At 38.7% G+C, this 22,697-nt stretch overlaps 2 protein-coding genes across 2 annotated transcripts; both read left to right on the forward strand.

Annotated features, from left to right (window-relative positions):
* Positions 1–1,345: 1,345 nt before the first annotated feature.
* Positions 1,346–14,615, forward strand: hfm1 (helicase for meiosis 1). Its single transcript, XM_062429192.1, has 37 exons — positions 1,346–1,416; positions 1,508–1,623; positions 2,053–2,317; positions 2,895–3,232; positions 3,678–3,719; positions 3,838–3,908; positions 4,022–4,154; positions 4,442–4,593; positions 4,742–4,819; positions 5,226–5,381; positions 5,695–5,895; positions 6,034–6,122; positions 6,251–6,294; positions 6,957–7,058; positions 7,743–7,888; positions 7,993–8,087; positions 8,236–8,369; positions 8,497–8,544; positions 8,720–8,800; positions 8,895–8,986; positions 9,195–9,301; positions 9,422–9,469; positions 9,583–9,680; positions 9,766–9,900; positions 10,042–10,127; positions 10,397–10,480; positions 10,602–10,759; positions 10,953–11,056; positions 11,576–11,758; positions 11,880–11,939; positions 12,023–12,147; positions 12,461–12,543; positions 12,659–12,774; positions 13,299–13,568; positions 13,703–13,784; positions 13,951–14,032; positions 14,481–14,615. The coding sequence occupies exons 1-37, from the start codon at positions 1,346–1,348 to the stop codon at positions 14,613–14,615; spliced, it is 4,410 nt and encodes a 1,469-aa protein (XP_062285176.1).
* A 1,299-nt stretch (positions 14,616–15,914) lies between these two features.
* Positions 15,915–22,247, forward strand: cdc7 (cell division cycle 7 homolog (S. cerevisiae)). The gene is made up of 12 exons (XM_062429714.1): positions 15,915–16,063; positions 16,346–16,421; positions 17,294–17,380; positions 17,492–17,627; positions 17,992–18,085; positions 18,186–18,328; positions 18,564–18,912; positions 19,090–19,185; positions 19,607–19,782; positions 20,487–20,569; positions 20,700–20,849; positions 21,017–22,247. The coding sequence occupies exons 2-12, from the start codon at positions 16,346–16,348 to the stop codon at positions 21,448–21,450; spliced, it is 1,824 nt and encodes a 607-aa protein (XP_062285698.1). The 5' UTR covers positions 15,915–16,063; the 3' UTR covers positions 21,451–22,247.
* The last annotated feature ends 450 nt before the right edge of the window (positions 22,248–22,697 follow it).

Below are 22,697 nucleotides of genomic sequence, written 5' to 3' on the forward strand. Positions count from 1 at the left end.
GCGGCACTATTTTACAAAACAGCTATTGTTGAAAAGTTACTCTTGTTATCGTCTCTTATAATACCGTCACGTAATGCTACGAGTCGGCGCTTTACACCCCTGAAAAATCTGAAAATGGTTCAGTCCACATAGAAACCCAGAGTTAATGAACATCTCTTTTTTTAAGGTTGATGGCGGTTAATCACCGTTTTAATTGGTAACATAAAATCAAACTTCAGTTGCTATTTGCGTGGTATTTTTAAAGGACAGATTTGGGTTGGGTATTTAAACGTGTCATTGACGTACAGATGAGAATTATAAGCCAACACAGGAGAGATGTTGCCATGTTGCCCCCCATGGGTGTCTTCTCTCAGGGCTTTGTTGCCTTCGCTGCATCAGTTATTCACAGTATCGCCCGTTTCCAACACATATTTAACTAAATATTAAATTCATTTACCGTGAAAAATATGTTACAACCGGCTCACTCAAATTTGAAAACGTCAAACTACAGATAATATGTTTAGTAAATGTCAACAATGGCCTTAGTGTAGATAAAAAATGTGCTGAATAATGAAGTTGTTACTGATGAGCGGTGAACGGGTAAAGAGACACGACTTAAAATGTCAAGGACTTAAAAAACAGTTTAAACCCGTACCTATGGAGAAAATGTAATGCCACTATCACAGGTGGGTACACAGTAAGAAAATGGTACGGATAACTATGAAAATGTCAAAGGTTCTTGCTCAAATAATGCTATTTTAGTCGACTTTAAACTGAGGTGTATTCATATTTAAATGTCTGCTTGCTTAGCCGTTCGTTCACTAGCTTGTTAGCTAATATTAGCAAAGCTAATTGCCTTCGCTGCTTTATCCCTGAAAAGTAGACACATAACCCTAATTAAGTCTTTTACTTACCTATAAGTTCATATTACTTTGTTCTTAAACCGGGGCTAATTAAACTAGAGTTTTGTTTTGTCATATTTGCAGGTGTGCTAAATGCTTAAACTGAATTGGCAGGATTATCGCTAACTACATATATAACCACAGATAATTTCCAGCCATATAAATACTCATGTAAATACATAACCATACCAATACTCAAAGAGTCATTTATCATATATTTTCATTATGTGCAGTGAAATGCAGGGTTGGCATGTGCAATAATAATAAGAGCAATAGTTAAAATAAGGACTGGACAAAATATAATGGATACTATTGTCAAGAAAAACAAAAATACATATTTAATATGTTGTTGAGTGTTTGCATCACATTTGTTTTTGCAGATATTCTCAATATTTCTTCAAGATCCATAGTGACATTATCCCAGTTTGCATTTAAAGCTGTGAGCCCTCACATGGTCTGATGAGATGTTGGACTCCGATGACTGCAGCTTGTCCCTGGACAATCTGTTTTTTGAGAAACCCATAGTCCATAAAGTGTGAGTATGGAGAGATGCCCCACATCGGCTCTTTCTCTTATTCCTCTCTCTAGCTGAATGAATGTTTTGCCATCTGGATTGTATTTAATAGAAAGCCACTGCACCAGGAGGCCAGTCCATGGCAGCTGGAAGTGCCTCCATCTCTTTCTCAGATTCCAGCCACTCAGGATATGCAGAAGGAGGCAGAGTCTCTCTCTACCCTATACAGTATGTTTTGCTCTGGATTAGGGTGAATTCCTTTTCACTTGACTTGAGTAAACTGCTCAGTATCTGGCCCATTGAAGCCTTGCTAAATTTAACTACGTGACTCACTGATACAATAGCATGAATAGGCTTGAAAGCTTTCCTAAATTTCCTTGACTTGTATAAACAAACTGGGATCTGGGCTTTATGATATATTCACATAATCATTAGTATAATTGGATTGGTAAGTTCCCGGCTATATAAAGATAAATTCTCTTCATCTTATCAAAGCAGCGAAGAAACATAGTCAGCCTTAATTTTGAGAGTAACACCAATAAAAAAGCTCGAAATTACAGCTACCAACAACTTAGTTTGATGAAACTGTCTCTCCTTCTTCAATATTATTCACAGATTTCTCACAAAAACATCAGAAATTCCAGCCTCCTTTTAAAGGATCAGCTGGCCTTAAGGTGTTGGCGTCAAAGAGCTCTTACAGTTTTAACAATGATATGAAAGAGAATGAGGAGACTGCTGATGGGAGCCACAGCACCAACAGACATGATGGCCTTTGGGGAGGTGAAGGGTTCAGGGACTACTCTCAGGGTGCCTGTCAGAGTAGCAGAGATGAAGATGAAATCCTACAGGACTCTGATCATGCAACCATCAGCAGGCGATGTTTGTCTTTGGATTGCAGCAAAACCCCACCACTACGGAGAAGGTGAGTGTCAGTTATTTGACACAAAGACATTTATATTATTGTGAATCAAGAAGTGTGTGAACATTGCTTTCAGGTGGTCTCCATCCAAAATACATTTCGAAAAATGGGCAAAAATCTCTTCTTAAAGGGAATTTGACATTTCTGACTGCCAAAAATTGATATGTGGCCTTAAATCCACCAACAAGGATGATTTTGCTTGTATGCAGATGCAGAACATCATTTTAGAAATGCTTAAATTAGCATTATTAATGTTATACACTATATAAAAGCCATTTTGCCAATTTTTCCTCTGCCAAAAATGTAGTGCTGATTCATTCTTTAATCCCTCAGATTGTTTGAATCCATGTTATGCTTAGTTAAAGTGGAATTACAGTATATCACGGAGGGGCTAGATTTTTGCATTAGAGGATGTGTCAGGAGAGGAAAATGAAAGCATCTAAGCATCGATCATGTTATTGTTGTTATTAGAGGCAAAATGCCCAGCCTTCTTCAAAATGGCTTTCAAGCTTGCAGCAATAATAGTTTTTCCTCGTTCTCTCTTCATCCTCTTTTAGCTCTTTATTCCCTCCCACAACAGCTTGTTCAAGGTTCAGGTGTTGAACAGTGGAGGTGACTTGTCAAACATAGATGACCTCAGTGGCAGCGGCAGCAACAGCCAGACAGCATCCAGACCTCAAACTTTTCCCAGTCAGGTTACCATGGTGACAATGCCTTCTCGTCTACATCCGCCACGGGCGACAGTTAGCCAGGCGGCTCCTCCTTTCCCCCCCAAGCTCCCCTTCCCCCCCCCTCCTGTGTGCTCATCTGCAGCGAGTGGCCGACCCCCGCAGCAGGCAGCACATGCAGAGATGCAGGACAAGGGCACAAAGAGAGCCTTCGTTCCGCCCATGACGCCGCAGCCACTCCACATACAAGGTGCTGCACTGCACTGGCATAGTCACAGACAGGCGCTATGCTCTCAGCCTATGACCGGTTTACCAAATATCACTCCTATAGTTGCTGTAAAGCGTTGTAGCTAATGAGCTTGCCCATGTTTAGCCATGGCAGTAGCTGCCACAATGTGTTTGGGTGTGATGAGGTGAAATGAGGTGAGCTCCCCCCATTGACCACTCCATTGTAATAAAACATGCTGGTCATTACGGAGTGGATTGTAGAGGCATTAGAAACAGTAGACAATAAAACTGCAAATCTTAGTCTCTTTTTGCAGGTTTACTTTGAATTCAGTAGAAAACAGAATTCCTTAATTTGTGTTTACAAAACTGTTTAACATCTCATATTAACATGACGTGGAATGAGCATGAAATCATTAAGAACATGGCATAAATATAAGTATGTTTTGTTTTTGTTGTGCACATTTTAGGATCTTCAGGGTCTGGAGTTTTACGACCTGTTTCTGAAATCCGTATCCTTTTTATTGTTGTGTAAGTCAAAAGAAATTAAAGTTGTTAGACAGTGTTAAAATGCTTATATTGCAATTTCACAAATAATGTGGTTGGATATCCTAAATCATGCTAACACAGCAGCTAAGTTCAGATCCGTCTTCAGCGAGTTCCCCTTTTTCAACTACGTTCAGTCCAAAGCTCTTGATGATGTAAGCATTAATTCAAAGCCTTTATGAACAGAATGCAGAGGAGAATGAATAACAATAGTCTTCAGGTTTTTTTATGATGTGTTGGAGTGAATTTATGCTTGCTTTGTTTACAGGTTCTCTACACAGGTAAGAACTTTGTGGCATGTGCTCCTACTGGATCTGGTAAAACAGTGCTGTTTGAACTGGCCATCATTCGCCTGCTGATGGAGACCTCAGAGCCCTGGAGGGATGTCAAAGCTGTATACAGTGAGCATATATACCCTGTTAATATACCCCTAAGGCCCCAGACTAAGTAGACTTCAAAATAATAGTTTATATCAAAATAATTCTACAGCTTATATTGTATTAGATTGAAGGATTTGGGCAACATACAGTCTTGTGTCAAAGCTCAGAGGAGATGAAGGTACTCCGATATCTAATGAATTCGAACCTAAACAAAGTCAGTTAAAGAAGGCAGTGTTTTGACATAGTAAACCTGTCTATAAAGACTGGGACATTGAACATTTTTCTTCTTCACTATTTGTGCTCACCAGTGGCCCCTATCAAAGCACTCTGCAGTCAGTGCTTTGAAAGCTGGAGGAAGAAGTTTGGTCCTTTGGGGCTGAACTGCAAGGAGCTGACGGGCGACACAGAGATAGATGACTTCTTTGAGATACAGGACTCCCACATCATACTGACCACGCCTGTGTGTGACAAAAAGTTGCATTTCAATTACAATTTCAAAAAAACAAATGCATCATATATTTGAAGGAGAAGAAATATTAGAACCAAAAGTAAAAATGTGAGCTGCAGTTTTACTTGAATACATAATGTTGTAAATATTCTGTTGACAGGAAAAATGGGACAGCATGACAAGAAAATGGAAGGATAACTGTCTGCTACAGCTCGTCAGGCTCTTCCTTATAGATGAGGTCAGTGTGTTTGTCTGATTTTTTATTCACAGGCACAATTTTCAATGTTCTTCGTACCTCATATTCTGCCTGCATTACAGTTCTTCACTGTGCCTCATGACCAAGAAGATATATATTGTGTTTTATTATGCTACATTATGTGATGGCACATCATTAGCCTCCGTCCTCAGCACTTCACTTAAGGTTAGCCCTTAGATAATTATAGCACACCGTGGTCTTGGTTTGTGTATTATGTGTGCATACGACCTGTCTTAATTTCTCTAGACTGAGAAGAACCTACTCATGTTAATAATCCAACACAGTGATACAGTATGAGTTGATTTTATTTTATCTGCACGCCAATATCCCTGTTGAGCCTCTGAGATGTTTCTAAAGCTAGCTAGGATAACACATTTTGTTCTTCCAGGTACATGTGGTGAAGGACACAACCCGTGGTGCCACTCTGGAGGTGGTGGTTAGCAGGATGAAGGCTGTACATGCCTACAGGACAGCACAGAACCCAGAGTCAGACCTCTCTATGAGGTTTGTGGCTGTATCAGCCACCATACCCAACATATCTGATGTAAGTGGCTGAGAGGAGTTAGTAAAAGTACAGGTGAAAAAATGGTCACAGTTAAGAGGAAGTGATTTAAACGGTAATGAAAATTTTATGAATGAAACAATTTATTGCTCAATAAATTCACTGTGTGTGTGTGTGTGTGTGTGTGTGTGTGTGTGTGTGTGTGTGTGTGTGTGTGTGTGTGTGTGTGTTGTGGTTTAAAGTCCCGTCTGCATTGTTTTAAGGGAAGCAAAAGCGTAAAATACTGTGCTGTTCTGTATCTTTAGGATATAGACAGAGAACTTGTGTCATATCCTGAAATGATGTCTGTTACTAGATAGCAGACTGGCTGTGTAATGAGAGTGGTCCAGCTACATATTTGGAAATGGACGATAGCCACCGTCCAGTGAAGCTGAGAAAGGTTGTGTTGGGATTCCCCTGCAACCCCAACCAAACAGAGTTCAAGTTTGATTTGTCACTCAACTACAAGATGGCCAACATCATACAGACTTACTCTGACCAGAAGCCTGCACTTGTGGTGCGTCACGAAACCTGTTCTTTTCTTGAGTTTTTTTTCCTTGATCATTTTCTAATGTCATTGAATGAGGGCATTAGGTTATGAGGAGTTAGCAGAGGATTAGATTACTTGGTGGTCTAATAAATATGTTTTCTATAGTTTTGCTCTACGAGGAAAGGAGTCCAGCAGTCTGCTTCAGTTCTGGCCAAAGATGCTCGGTTCATCATGAGTATTGAACACAAGCAAAGGTATGATGCTTACCTATCCATAGTTGAAAGTTCATGCATATGCAACTTTTCATCAGAACATTTTGTTAGGTTCAGTTCAAACTCAATACTTGATCTGCTGGACTTTTATGATCTGCTTGACTCTGCAGGTTGATGAAATATGCAAACTCTATTCTGGATTCAAAACTCAGAGGTGAGTCCTTTGGACAACTTTTAAATCCTGTTGCCACATTATCACATATGTACAGGGTATGACTGGTTTAACAAATGCTACTTTATATAGCTACAACTTTGGGGACAGATATTTTTTTGTCTGGTGCTGCTTTCCATATTTTGGGTTTGGCCTCTTAGTTCTAAAGGCTACAGCGTACAATGATACAACTTTGTGGTAACGGTTTGAAGAAGGCTCTTTCCTGTTTCAACATCATGACACTCCTGTACACAAAGTAAGATTTACAAAGAAATGGTGCCGTGAGTTTGGTTTGGAAGAATTAAACCTTGCTAATACTCTTGTGGCTGAATAAGAAATGGCAAATCCCTGCAGACAGGATCTAAAATCATGTGGAAAGTTGTCCCAGGAGGGTGGATGCTGTTTTAGCAGCAGATTGATAACCAATAGCTTTAAAATAAGATCAGCCACCACGTATGGATGTCATGCCACATACTTTTGACCCTGTCATGTAAATATATTATTTCCTTATTTAAAAATGTAATATTACCTTTTGATGTCAAGACCCATCAGACATAAACACAGAACCATTTCTGTTAAGAATTAATAAGAAAGGACATGCCAGTTTGACTGTGGCTCTAACTGTCACCTGTATCACATGGTTTTGTGTTGTGTTTATGGTCCAGATCTGGTGATGCTAGGGGTTGGTTTCCACCATGCAGGCGTCGACTTGTCAGATCGCAAGTTGATAGAGGAGGCCTTCACTCTGGGAGACCTGCCAGTCCTCTGTGAGACTTCACCAATACACTTATGCGCGGTGCTGTAAATAGATATGTCACTATGTCTGTGAAGAGTCTCAGTCATCCAGGTCGTGGTATATCCAAAAGTGTTGAGTCAAGAATAACTGGACTGGATGTAGTTTCTTTCTACAGCAAGTAGAAATACTTTTCACTGAGGAGTAGCGTCTTCAAGAATCTTAAACAAGTCCAGTTTCTCTTGACTAAACACTTGGATAGATATTTGACTGACTATAAATGTGCGTGTAACAGGATCCTGGCACAATGTTATGGCCATAATGTGTTGAGACATTGTAAGGCCTCACCCACAAGCTTTGTATCTATAGAACAATACAGTCTGATTGTTGCAATCCTAATGCTAATACAGGTGCAAAACAAGCCAAGATTTTTAGATGTGCTTGTCATTAGTGACAAATGAGACTGAAAATTGTATTCTGTTTTAATTTGACAGTAGCATTATGAAAGACAATGAATACCACATAAATGGTATTTTAATATAGGAAATTAAGTTAATATTGGACAAGTCCTAATATATTTTTAAAGCCATATAAAATGATAGAAATGAACCCCACTTTCTGCTACAATTCAATTTCAAGTCTTTATAGTATATTAACCTCACTCCTTGTGCTATGGGCTCTGTTTTCCTCTGTGGTGGTCTGATTTCCAATATCCCAGTTACCACTAGGACTCTGGCCATGGGGGTGAACCTGCCAGCTCATCTGGTGGTCATCAAGTCTACCATGCAGTATGTCGCAGGCTCCTGTGAAGAGTACGGTGATGCTGATCTGCTGCAGATGATTGGCCGGGCTGGAAGACCACAGGTAGAATTATAAGAGAAAATTTAATTGACGTCTTTAGAAAATGTTTTTAAAAGGGATATTTTAAAAATTGTTCAATTGCTGCTTTTCTTTCTTTGTTCTGCTAGTTTGACACATCTGCCACTGCAGTGATCATGACCAAAATGCAAACCAAAGACAAGTATATGAAACTTATGAATGGAATGGAAATCATTGAGAGCAGGTATTGTTAGTCACTTGACATTTGCGCTTCTCTCTGTTTCTCTCTCTCAGTCTCTCTCTCATTCCTCACCTCTTTGTCTCTGGCCTCTCAAATAGGAGAGAGATGATTACTGTATCACATGAGGTAACAGTATACTTTGTTTCCTCAGTTTGCACAGTCACCTGGTAGAGCATCTGAATGCTGAGATTGTTCTCCAAACTATCAGTGATGTCAACATGGCTCTGGACTGGATACGCTCCACCTTCCTCTACATCAGAGCCCTAAAGAACCCCACACACTATGGTCAGAGCTCAAAGCACAAACTCTCTGTCACAATTACTGTCTATTTTTTCGTTAAATAGCAAAGTTACTTATAATGTAGGAATAATTAAGGGAATGTAAAACCAGTGTTCCTTGACTGTCATTTCAGGTTTCTCTGCTGAGTTAGACAGATATGGGATAGAAGCAAAACTGCAAGGTGGGCTGCTGTTTTTCCTCTATCTCGAGTAGCTTAACTAGTGTGTTAGTAGTATCTACTCATCATCCAAGCTCACTGTACTGTTGTAACACTTGTTTGGTTAATGTTGCATTCTGCTACAACTATCACACTGTTTTAGATGAAGGTAACTACCATTTATTCTGTCCTTTTATAGAACTGTGTCTGAAGAACCTCAACTCTCTGTCCTCGATCGGTCTGATCGACATGGATGAGGATATCAATATCAAACCTACAGGTAGAGCAGTAGTTAGAATTGACCTTATGATCAGTGTTTTGGGTGTAATGTACTTTTTTAACCATATTCTTCTTTTTCATTTTGTTCCTTGCAGAGGCTGGCAGGTTGATGGGGATGTTCTGTGTTGCTTTTGACACCATGAAACAGTTCAGCAAAGTGGTGGGCACAGAGAACCTGTCTGACATGGTAGGTTTTCTAAGCAGACTTTACAGTAGTAATTTATATGATTAAAACCCAAATATAATACTAATAAATAAAAATAAATAAATAAAAAAATATTTTTTTTCTAAGGGTGGATTTCTGCAAAAGGAAATGATTTAGTTGAATTTAAATACATTTCATTTATTTGGATGCTGACCCTGTATAACATACACTCACATCAAAATCTATTTAGATTGAGCTGGTGTCGAGGAGCAGAGAGTTCAGTGACATTCAGTTGAGAATGAATGAGAAGAGACTTTTGAACACCTTGAACAGGGACAAAAACAGGATCACCATCAGGTTGGCCATATTTGTAAGATTGGCAGTTATCATAACCCGTGTTTAGTCTTTGCATCATTGAACTTTGGATTGGAGAGTTGTAGTAAGTTGTAGTAAAATGGGTCCTTATTTTTTCTCCAGGTTTCCTATGGAGGGAAAAATCAAAACCAGTGAGATGAAAGTGAGCTGGTAGGTGTATTCATTCATTGTGTTTGATTAAAATACTTGTTTATGAATTAATTGCAGATTTTTTTTTCCTCTGGAGTGTGCACTAGACATACAGTGTAATTATTTCCTTGTAGCTTGATTCAGGCTCAGTTGGGGTCCATCTCAATTCAAGAGTTTGGACTCACACAGGACACAGCAAGAATCTTCAGGAATGGAATGCGTATCAGCAAATGTACGTAGGGCAAAACAGATCATGCATTTTTAAAAAGTGTTCTCCAAACATATTTGAATTTTTATTGTGTTTTAATGTCAATCAGGCCTGTCAGAGTATCTGAGTCAGCGATCCAAGACGGGCTTTGTTGCTCTCCTCAACTCTCTGCTCCTGGCTAAATGCTTCAGAGCCAAGCTTTGGGAGAACTCGCCATATATTTCTAAACAGCTGGAGAAGATAGGTGTGTATGCTGTTCTGTCAATATCCTGCTACAGTAGCTTTGTAAGGACTTTTATTTGCGTGAGTAGATGTACATCCAGTTACAAACTTTAAAATGTCAAACTAAAATTTGAACATATTATAACAGCACACTGTGTTTCAGGTCAGACCCTGTCAACTGCCATGGTAAATGCCGGACTCACCACTTTCAACAAAATAGAGCAAACCAACCCCAGGGAGCTTGAGCTGGTCAGTCTGTGTAACAGTGACAAAGACATGTCACTGTTACAAAGCTTTTAATCATCATTTCAGCTTTTCAAGACAGCAGATTTTGAAGACATAATGCTGTAATGTTAAGGCAAAGGGGGTGATAACATACTATCTGCACATTTTGGTTGTTAAATGGTCTTTCCATCTCAGATATTTTTTACTTCAACCAACAACACCTTCTCAAGGCTGAGTAGAAAGCTTCACCATTTTCACCATATTGTATTATATTATTATATATTGTATTACAGATTCTCAACAGACATCCACCATTTGGAAACCAAATCAGAGAATCAGTCATACACCTCCCAAAGTATGAAGTTACTTTGGAGCAGGTAAAAAGCGCTGCAAATTCTTTTGTTGGTTGGACTGAAATGTTTCTTGCACTTGTGGATCACACTCATTACTTAGCTCTGTTATTCATCATTTCTTTAAAGTTGTTGTTGTATTTTGTAGCTACCAAGGTATAGCTGTTCTATGGCAGAGATTGTGGTCAGGGTGAACCTAAAAAACCAAGCAGAGTTGCTTCCCAAGAGAACATCTCCAGACCGCCACTATGTCTCTCTGATAATCGGAGACTCTGAAAACAATGTGGTCTTCCTGCAGAAACTCACGTGAGGAAAAAAATTGTGCTTCCCTATGCTCACATCAGTTTTGTGTTGGCTGTGATGTGTTTTAATATGACCCTTTTTCTTTACAATTCTGTGGCTAAATCCTCCATTATGTAAGAAAAATTATATATGACAGGACTTATAAGTGTAGACACTGCAGTGATTTTTAGTCAGCATCCTCTTGTTTGTTTTCCAGGGACTTGGTTCTGGTCAAGTGTGGTAGCTGGTCTAAGAAGATTGAGGTGGCGAGGGCCTCGAAGGGAGAGGAGATCAGTGTCAATCTCATCAGCTCAGATTATGGTAAAGCAGTAAACCTTGAAATACATTTATACTGTACTGGTATACTATATCATATGCTGTATATCAGCGATTTATTGCTGTTGCTGTGCTGACTTCTCTCATATGCCAGTGTCATTATGTTGTAAAGCATTAGTTTTGTATATTCAATTCAAATGGGCTTTATTGACATGGATGTCAACAACATTTTGCCAAAGCATCAGGAGTCATTAATATAACACTAACAATGACATATAGTAATTACATATGGTATGGCCAGTACGATATGCCTTACTCCTTCTCCTAGGAATATTTTTAATTTAGAGATGTCATCAAGCTTTTTGAACTCTAGAATTTTATAGTTCAACTTGTTGACATGAATGTTCTTTTTTTCTTCAAAATGTTTTACTTGTCGGAGGAACCTCAGCTGCCAACAGTTTTCTTTCGGTTGCCAAATTGAGTTGTTTTTGGGTTGCCAGCCTTTCATATATTATGTACATTTTGTTTCCTTTACAATACTTGTCTGCATTTCTTATTCTACAGTGGGTCTGGACATCCAGCAGAAATTCAACATGTACTTCTCTGGAGCCAGGAAGTTCGGGACTGATAATCCACACAACAGACCATATAATCCTACTGGACAGAGACTGCAGCGCCCTGAAGTGAAACCACAGTCTATTTACCAGTCTGCACCGGAAAACAGAACCACCACATCTACAGACCAAGGCACTACACTGATGATTTTGTTGTTGGTAAAATATGAAGTGGTTAGATATTCTGTTTCTTAAATCACATGTTGATACTTGTTTACGTATTTTCTTCATTTAAACATGGCAATCAGATGTAGGTAATAAAAGACAGTGCCACCACCTCTGCAAGAATAAAGACCAGTGTGGTCACGACTGTTGTGAGTACAATCACACATCTGTCACTTCTTGTCAAAGATCTTCCTCCTCCACTCTGTGAATTAGAGTATGTGTCTCCCTCAAGGTAAAGTGGGTGTAGCTGTGGCACGCAAGAGGTCAGCAAATCAAGAATCCAGTTTCTCTTCCTACTTGGAAGACCTGAGGAACAGGTGTGACACACTCTCAGAGACCCCTGTCAAAAGACTCAAGGTGAGGAGGAAAACAGATATGAGGCATTTTAGTTTTTTTAAGCTCTTTATTAGACAACTATAAGACATTTGGACTTAACATGCAACAAATACTACTGGCTGGACTCAAACATTTTGCAGGATAAGAACAGGAAAAAAAGAAACAACCAATATGAGAATAGGAAATATGTGTACAAATATTTCTTAAAGCTAACTAACTGAGGTTATGCTTTGCTAATTATTGTATTAATAATAAATACATTTTTACTGATTTATCTGAATGTGAACTAATGGCCCGGTGGCTTTTATTGAAATTATTCTTTTTTATCTCTTAGATGAAAATGATCGAAGAGTCTCTGTCTGTCAACATGCAGGAATTTTCTTACAAACCCAAAGAAAGGCTTCCTGCTTTTTCCAGGTGATCATAATTAGCTTCTTTAAAAGTGTGACAGTAAAGTAAGTGAAAATTAGCTTGTTTCAGGGAAATTTGATGGCCTGATGCTTAATTTATTCGTATCATGTTCTATTTAAAGGTATGGAGGAAATCAATATGAAGCTTCGGTTAGACCTCACACTGAGACTGTGGATCTGACAAGAGAAGACTGTTCACAGCCGCTAGATATAATTCATATGGATGATTTTGGCAGTGGTAAACATAAAGAAGTTAATAATTAGATGTTCTGTAATTATATATTCTTTCTTTTATTTACTATATGACTGTTGAGGACATTCAAAGGATGATGATGGAAGGGGCCTGTCCAAGCTCGTGCTGCTACTCATGCTCACCATCAAAGTATTGTCAAATAACTTAAAATAATTGGTAGGTGGTGAAAGTAAGATGTAGTCGGCAGAGACAGAAGAGCACAAAATGGAAAGAACTGTACTTTTTTTGTTTTACACATTTTAACATTTTCTATTTATAAATAATTTATTTCCTTGAGGAAATTGTTTTAGCTCCGTTTGTTTATTAAGTTTCAGAAATAATAGAGGCAAAATAGTATGTGAAGATCTTTTGGTCATGCCATTAGGCTACATTATCAACTATGAAGCAAATGCCTACTCAAAGGACAATACAATAGAGTCTAAAAAACCTCACAGTCTAAGAAAGCTCTACTTTTTTTCAGACCTAATGCATTGTGCATTGATGTATTTTTTTTCATTCACCTTCTTTAGATTCCTCAGTGTGGAGGAACCCTGGATTTAGCGTTGGTGTGAGTCAGAACCCTAAACTTCATGTGAACCCGATCAATACAGTCAATGTGTTATCAAATCAGGGCGTTCACCACAACAAAGCGTCATCCTCACAAATACCAACTGTCAGCTTTGACCTTGGAGATGAATGGGACGACTGGGGAGACTTTGATGACCAGAATTTGGTGCATGCTAGCGAGACATCGCTGGCCTCATGTGCACCGAATGCTAAACCTCAAGTCCAGCAGCCAGGTGAACTGAACCTCACTGAAAATCAGTGTGTGGACTGTTAGCTTTTCATGTATCCTACCACATGCATGATTATATGGGATTATCTCGCCATCATTGTTATGATTTTGATAAGCATACCTGGTTTTTATGTGCAGGCTATGCTGTTACATCAGCACCAGTGCTCCTCAGTCACCCACAAGTAAAATCCTGTGTAATCACTGCCAGAACACCACTGAGGTAAACCCAGACAATCATGTACAAACTCCCCTTAATTAAGATGCAAATGTGTATTTTAAACACCACGAGCCGAGTAATGTGTGTGGAATATGTTAGATTTCCTTTCATAAAATATAAAATCATTCACTTTTCATGTTACTGCATTTGTCTTGTTTTTGTATTTTAGGTCAATTTCACCATCTGTAAGTGGTCCCTCACGCATCCCAGTAAGACCACAGAACAGAATCACACTTGACTGGAATAAAAAGGTGTGTGTGTGTGTGCAGAGATTAGTGCACGTATGTGTTACTGTTACAGAATCTGTATCTATATTTTCACTATTGTTTGTTTGTGCAAAGCAACCAGTTTTAATTTGGGTTTTGTGTAACTCAATACATTTTATACAGGCTCATATAAAACATAATGGAGCTGCTCAGCTTTCATACTGTATATTTTATTATTAACCAGTCTGCTGTGTCACGTAAACATCTTACATTTTAGGGTTGCTGTCTTGGTTGGGGGATTTTCTGTCTGTGAAAAGGAATATTCTGTTGGTTTATTTATATCTGCAGTGTTTCTGACTCATAGTTTCAGTGTAGTCAAGCTTAATCAAAGGTGCCTGTAAAGAGCTTAACCTGACTAAAATCTTAACTGTGGTATTGTCAGCATAGAAGGACTGGGAACATGTGACACTTGCCTCTCTCCCTCTGTGTGCAGAGACCAAGCATTTTCAGTGAGGACATCACAGTAAAGACACCAGAAAGTCTCCCAAAACAACCTCAGACCCTCGTGGCCCAAATGCCTCGAAGATTTGACTTTTTCAACGCCAGCTCGTCTGGAAACACAAGGTAGAGGAAAATACAAGGCTTATATTCTGACTCACTACAATATTTCCACTAGTAAATAATGAAAATAATCCATAATTGAATATAATTTCTATTAATGTCTACCATTCCCTCTTTTTTACACACAACAGCAAAGAGGAGGAAGCTTTCTTTGGGATATTTGATGGTATATTTTAGAAGTACTGCATGTTTAACTGTGACGTAAATAAGTTATTAACATAAACTGTTTATTTAACCTGTTAGAAATGTTATAGACTGTTTTAAAGTCTTGTTATTATATGTGTTATATTTATATTGTAAATGAAACAAAGGGTTTCTAATGTTACTTCTCGCAAATGTGACGTATGTATGTATTTATTTATTTAATAGAATTTATTTATTGGATGATTCAATGCAGCCTCAGGGAGTAACTTCTCAAGATGCTAATCAGTTTGTTGTTTAATTAGAATAAGCTTTCTCCAGATAGATGTGTAATTGGATGAAAGCTTCATTCTCTTTAAGGTTTACGTATTCATTTGTCACAACTGGATACAAATCTGATGTCACAAGAAGGTGTTAACATCCCTTAATTTCATGTTTAGGTTAAGAAAGCCATCTTTGCACATGCATTAATAAAACTGCAAGAATCTTGGGAGTCATGGATGTATTTTTACTTTCTTATTCTTCATTTAAGACATAAAAAACAGTTACCTCTTCTACAAAGAGATTCAGAAGAAAAGACAAAAACAAACAAACTGAACTTGGGGATGTTACAGTTCATGTTAAGATTTTAAACAAAAAACAGGTTCTCATACTTTTTACAGCATTTGGATGGGAGGAACATCAAATTGAGTCAAAATCTTGTTCGACCTCCTTTGTGAAAACCAACAAGTTTGGCTTTTTACCAGCAAATTTGCTTTGATGAATAGGAACGTTGCCAATAACATTAAAATATTTGTAATATATACCTGTCAGTTCAATTTAAAGTTCAATTTTCTCAAACAGTCCATGTTTCCAAAAATACTGTGAACTCTTTGTCAGTATGGTTGAGAAGAGTCTAACAAAAGGGCCAAAAAGGTGAACAGCAGCTACAACAAAATGTACTACTGATATCAATAGCTTGTCTGAATTGTTTAAAACATATATCTAAGTTGTGTACAGCCTGTGAATAAGTATGAAAGAAACCTCCTTTGTGTTATCCTCTTTCTTTCTGTGGTGCCATGTGGGAGAACTCCTCGGTGTCACGTGATTTCTGCCGACATAACGCGAGAAGTGGCTGACGTCACTTTTAGCGCGGAGTTTGTTGTTGGCAGAAAAGATTTTAGTGTCCAAACGTCTGAACAAAGTGTTTTATTGAGCCGCAGCTTGACTGTTGTTTCTGTATCTAATGTTTCACCAACATTAGTTCATGACTGCAGAACGTTTTTATGAGCTATTTATTTGAGAAACTGTCGCACTTTACGACCAACTGAAGCGGTGAGTTTCTTTTTTGTTTTACTCGACAAGCAGTGTTTAGCTATCCGGACAGCAACATGGACAGTTTAGTTAGAAATGAGGACAGACAGGGCTTATTTTCTATTAATAAGGTATTTTTTACCAGCTAGTTTGTCAATAAGCAGACGCTTTATCAAGTGAAAACAGTTGACTGTCCAACATGACTTCCTTAAAGTCCATTTGAATGCTCTGTAGTCATGAAAAATGTCTGTTTGTTGTCATTTCCAGCCTCGTTTTCTTAATTTCTTTGGGTCTGTCTCTTAGATGGAGTTGTCACCTGTCTGCACTGAAGGATGTGTTACTAAAGCTGACAGAAGTCACAGGAAAAGTAAAGTCTCAAGTGAGTATAATGGGTTTTTTATTGTATTTAACTTATGCAGTGAAGAAAAATAGGCACATTATTTGAGCAGAGAATTGCTCATATGTTGGCATGTTACAGGCAATGGTTAATATATGTACTTACCCAGAAATATATATCTAACAGATCATTGTCGTAGTCACTTCCATTTAGTCTACAGTGTTGCTTTCCATCTTTGGGATAAAGTCAATTTTGGGTTTCTTGTAGTCTCCATCAAATATATTTCCTTGACTTTCTGTGCCCACTGATCCAGAGCTGGAGGGTCAGCTTTACTCCATTTCTGTGTTATAGCCTTTTTACAGGCTACAATAAATATTTTAACAGATATTTATCTTTTCACTGTATAGGGCTATTTAAAAAAATCCAAAAGTAAAGCTGCTAAATATCCATAGGAACATTATATTTTATTATTATTATCATTGCTGTACATATTGTTTCCCATAATGTGGTCATTTTGGGGCATATCCAGAACAAATGACCATGATCAACATTTACACACCCATCTCTCCAACAAAGAATATTTATTTTCAAATGTTGACTATAGCTTAGGAGAATAAAGAATCTGATTAAATTCTCCATGTACGCAAACCAGTGGTTTGGTGATTCTTCCACATTTGCCAGTCCCTATTTGATATTACAGTATTGAGTTCCTTTTATCATTGTCTTTCATGTGTGCTGTTAAATGTCTACTATTCATTAACAATTCATAATAGGGTTATATTAATTTAGGGTAATATTAGATTGATAGTATTCACTTCCATGAAGGGGGGAGAACCATTGTCTTAATAGAAAGGCCTTCATATGGCATGCCTGAAAAGCTTAACTTAGCCTTAATGTTTCCTGTTTTCTTCCAGGGGATGTAGAGATTGACATTGAGCTCCTCTACAAAGCTGTCCCTCAGCTTGCTAAGGTTTTCCGCATCATAGACAAAATTGGAGAAGGTACACAACCTTTGTTCAGGATGAATATTATATTAGTTTTCTGTCATTCATCTCATTGGATTTATTGGACAACTGAGGTGATGTGTTTTGACATGTGTATCTGTGCATCAGGTACGTTCAGCTCAGTGTACCTGGGGGAGGCTCAGATGCGGGACGGGAGGAGAGAGACGTTTGCCCTCAAGCACCTCATCCCAACCAGCCATCCTACACGCATTGCAGCTGAGCTCCAGTGTCTCACTGTCGCTGGGTGAGTCCACAACTGCTCTGTGTTAACAAAGCAATTACTGATTGTGATTTCTGTGAGCTTATATATTTGACTTTTTTACGTTTTATATTTGATTTAGGGGAGCGAGTAAATTGATTCTCATTATCATTATTAGTTACAATTAGTTATTTGGTCTTTAAAATGTCAGAAAATGGTGAAAAATGTCGATCATTGTTTCCCAGAGCCAAAGATGACATCCTTAAATGTCTTTTTTTGTCTCGACACAACCTAAAGATATTCAGTTTACTACCACGGAAGACTTACAAAAACTAAATATTCACACTTGGGAAGCTGGAATCAGAGAATTTGAAAGGAGTCTCAGTGCATGTTTGTATTTTCTTTGCAGAGGCAGTGAGAATGTGATGGGTGTGATGTACTGCTTCAGGAAGGAGGACCATGTAGTGATTGTCATGCCTTATATGGAGCATCAAGCCATTGTGGTAAGAAGAAGAGTCAGCCAATGTAACTTGTGAGAACATGTGATCCCCAAAACAACATCCTGTTTGCTTAAATGAAACTGAACATTTTTGATCCAATCAGGACATCATTGGCTCATTAAGCTTTGAAGAAGTCCGTCTGTACACCTATCACCTGCTGAAGGCCCTGAGACACATTCATCAGTTTGGTATAATCCACCGAGACATCAAACCAAACAATTTCCTCTACAACAGAAATACCAAGATGTGAGTATTTCCACCAAGTCTACCTGTGGTGTGAATTGTTTCCTTTACTTGTTTTTCTAAGAAAAATCTAAATGCCAATGACTTTTAAGTATTGCAAATATTGTAATTTTAAACATTAATCATGAGATGTTCAGTATCTGTATAGTTTAGGTGTGGGCCCAAAGCAAATGGGGGTTGTGAGTGTTCAGTGTCAGTTTTTCAGCCTTACAGGTTCTGTGTGTATGTGTATGTGCAGGTATGCCCTAGTGGACTTTGGCCTGGCTCAGGGAACAGCTGACACTCAGATCGAGCTGCTGAAGGTGGTGAGGCAGAGGCCATCACAGAAAGGTGGAGGGTCCACGGGGAAACAAGAAGCTACGCAGCGGAGCAAAGCACCACCTAGACTCCCTACCACCACCACCACCACCACAGCTTCGACCTCACTACCTCTACCTCCACGACAATCTGCAGCCCTGCCACCTTCCTCCTCCTCTTCCTCTACCACCACCCCATCCTCGTCAGCCTCTCGGAAAGCACTTGTTAAAAAAGCACGTTCTGTCACCAGCACAGTCACCACCTCCACCTCTCGCACAAAGCACACAAAGGTGTCCGCACCACTTTGATCATTTTGCCTTTAATAGTGATGGTACAGTTGTGGTAATTAAGGTTTATTTTGGTATCACAAACCTGAAGCAGGGTGAAGGTATTTCTGGATAGGTCTGTTCTGTTTCTGCACTGATGTGTTGCTTCAAGCTAAATTCCACCATGTTTGTTTTCTCTAGGATTTGACAGGTCTACGTAAAGTGCCACGACCTGTGTTTGGAGAGAGGAACCTCAACAGCTGCGCTCCAGCTCCGTCCACCACCATTAAGACAGAGGTAAGCAAGTTAGAAAGTCAATTTCAGAAAGATAAAGTGGTTCTCTTGTTCTGAATATTATATCTTAGAAAACTGCAGGACCACACTACACCAGCAGTCATTATTTATTAAAAGTTACTCACTGACTTAGACTGACTGACTTGCAAGAATGTTGATTTTTTTTTAAAATATTTTAGCCCTGTTGTAATCCTTTTGTTGTTGTAATGACTTTTTCTCAAGTCATCTCAGTAATGAAGTGATCTATATGACTGCAGGCTCAGTTTGTCTTAAAATTATTGGAATTACAAATAAGTGAAGGTTTTGCACCTATTAACAGATAACATTTTCATTTGCTTTAAAGAGAAACCTTTAAAAAGTATCAGACATTTATTTCTCTGCGTAGTCAGTCATCATTTTACTCTTTATAAAATTGTTCATTCAGCTGGTAAAACCCAGTAAAACAGAGGACCTAGTCAGTCGAAGATACTCTTCAGCCATCCGGGGTCCGCTGCCTGTCAGGACTCAGAGCAGCAGTCAGAGACCTCAGAGGAGCATACACCCGGCTTTCACCTGTAACTGCCACCTAACCGACCGAGTCTGCAACATCTGCTTGTCCAGGTAAAAAAAAAAAAAAAGAAATTTTGAAATCAATCTTAAATGTCTGTTTTTATACAACATATGTGAACATAAAACAATAAAACAGCTCAGTGGATTGTCGGCTCTCCACTCCCGCACCTGAGCAACATCAACTCAAGCCGCCTCTACAAGCGGGCCTCAAACATCACTAAGGACCACTCACACCCGGGACACTCCCTGTTCAGCACCCTCCCATCAGGCAGGCTGAGAACCATCTGAGCCAGAACCAACAGACTCAAAAACAGAGCTGTGGATTCTCTCTTCAGACATAAACACACACTACTCTCATAAAAACACACATACACTCACCTGATGAACAGTACAAGTGCTAGAGTTAGATGGACAAATGCAAATTACCTGAACATTATTATTATCCTTATTACTTTTATTTTTTATTATTTATTTATTATTGTGTTACTTATCTGTGCATTATCTATTACTTTAACCTTTATTTATGCCCCCCTTTTATGTTGATTTTTTGATGCTGCAAACTAAATTTTGTTGTGTTTTATATGCAATGATAATAAATAAATATCTATATAATATCTATATCTATAAAATCATGCTACTTTTCAGGCAACAGGTTAAATGTTGAAATATGACAGTCTAGAGTTTTTGAGTGCACCAATTCTACTTTATTCTATTTTAATTAAACCACTGCTTGATGTCCCTCTGATTGACTAAAGGAAGCAGCAGGTGGCTCCCAGGGCTGGAACTCCAGGCTTCAGAGCACCAGAAGTCCTCACAAAGTGCCCCAACCAAGGGACAGGTTGGTATCTTAAAACATTTGTGTGTTTTAGTGTCTGAGGAATTTGTGCAGTTTTAAAATTAAACAAAGACTGAGCTAGACTCCTCTTGTCCTCTTTTACTGTTATTAACGTGTTTTATCCTGCTCTCAGCCATAGATGTATGGTCAGCCGGTGTGATCCTGCTCTCGCTGCTCAGTGGACGTTACCCGTTCTTCAAAGCCAGCGATGACCTGATCGCTCTCACTCAGATCATGACTATACGAGGCTCCAGAGAGACCATCAAGGCTGCGAAGACATTTGGTATGTATTAATGTTTTAACCCCAGGAAAAAGCTTCTTCTCATGTTTTTAGTTTGTCAAAACATTCAAATCACTATAATGTTGGGGGGGGGTCCGCCTCACAATTTTTTTGGGAAGTCTCTGTTAACATAATAAAAATGTGTATTTTGGTTTGAACCTCGTATTTAGGCAAGGCGGTGTTGTGCAGTCGGGAGCTTCCTCGGCAGGATCTCAGGACGCTGTGTGAGACACTGAGAGGACGGAGACCATCACCAGATGAGATCACACCTCTTACCGAAGCCATCAGAGACTCAACCGCCACCCTTCATCATAAAATCCAAGACAATACGCCTACACACCGACCCACTGAGGGAACATTTAAGAAACACAAAGATGGAGCAGGTGAAACTCCTCCGCCTCTCTCAGACCATACTTGCCTCCGAGCCCACCAGGATCGTTCAGGATTTACAAAAACTTCCTGCACGGTGCAGGATGATGAGCGAGGTTGGGACATAGTTCCTGACGAGGCTTACGACCTGTTGGACCGACTGCTCGATCTCAACCCGGCCACCAGGATCACAGCTGCCCAGGCCCTGCAGCACCCGCTGTTTAAAGACTTGTGAAACCACAAAACCAGGAGCCTCATGTCAACATTACACAACTTTATATTAATCTGTAACTCAACAGGCATGTTTATCCATTCCTGCTAGACACGTTCATAATTAAATAGACAGGTTTTAATATGAATATCTATTCAAGACAGTCTCAGTTGTTGATTCATAGGTCTGCATTTGTGAGTTAAAGTTTTCATTGCAGCTATGGTGTAGTATAGGGATGTATAAATATGTGTTGTTAGGTATAAACAAGAACAGAAAGTATTAATTGACAATTATACCAGCATGACTATCAGCTGTCCATGGGTGAAGAGTTTTACATGTATATAAAATAAAACCGCTACAAACTATCTGCTGAAATAAACCTCCAACCCTGAAGGTGTCTCTGACTTCTACTATGAAGACATGCAATCAGCTACCACACTGTCTGATTATATCCCTTCTGTTTTATGTTTTGTACTTTTTTTATTCTGAAGACCAAAAAAGGAAAATACAAAACTCAAAGAGCCTGTTTATTGCTACATGCTACAGTAATACACTGGGTCAAGTACATCCTTTCTTATACATTTAAAAATGTTTTTAAATAAGAGAGACAAACCAGGTATGGTCTACAGGGAAGTTTTATTTACTAGTGTTACTGCTGCCAACATGTTTTTACCTCTGTATTGAATAGACCCTTCTTAACAAATCAAAGGGCTTTATTTGAAAGTGTATGAATCCCATGTGTATTTTCTGAGAATGTGTTCCTGTGTCAGCTGTGTTAACTTATACCACTGAAAAATGTTTAACTTGACTTGGATTTTCTAATAAAGGCACAAACATAGCAAGTGACTGTTTTACTGCCTTTTTTTGAAGAAAGGAAAAAGTATTAACTAGACATACCAGCATGACTAGTGGCTATGGTGTCCGTGGATATATGTATATATGTATGCACTGTATATAAACATAATTTACACATTTAAAAGCCATTCATGAAGTGCAAATGAAAATAAATAGGCTTCATCAACTAACGTGTGAGTCAGTAGTCAACAGTGATTGTTTTCATGTGGCATGCTGGGATAAAAAATAAATTTACCAGACTATAAAAACTGCCAAAGGCAACAACAATCATTTAATAATTGACTATCATCAAATAACTGACTGTATTTTATTACTTCTGTTTACCAAAGGGCAGCTGGGGCTCAGGAAATAGAGTGGGTTATCCACCAATCACAGAGTTGGTGGTTTGATCCCAGACTCCTCTAGTCTGCATGTTT

Source organism: Scomber scombrus, chromosome 11, assembly GCF_963691925.1.
Source record: "Scomber scombrus chromosome 11, fScoSco1.1, whole genome shotgun sequence".
NCBI lineage: Eukaryota > Metazoa > Chordata > Actinopteri > Scombriformes > Scombridae > Scomber > Scomber scombrus.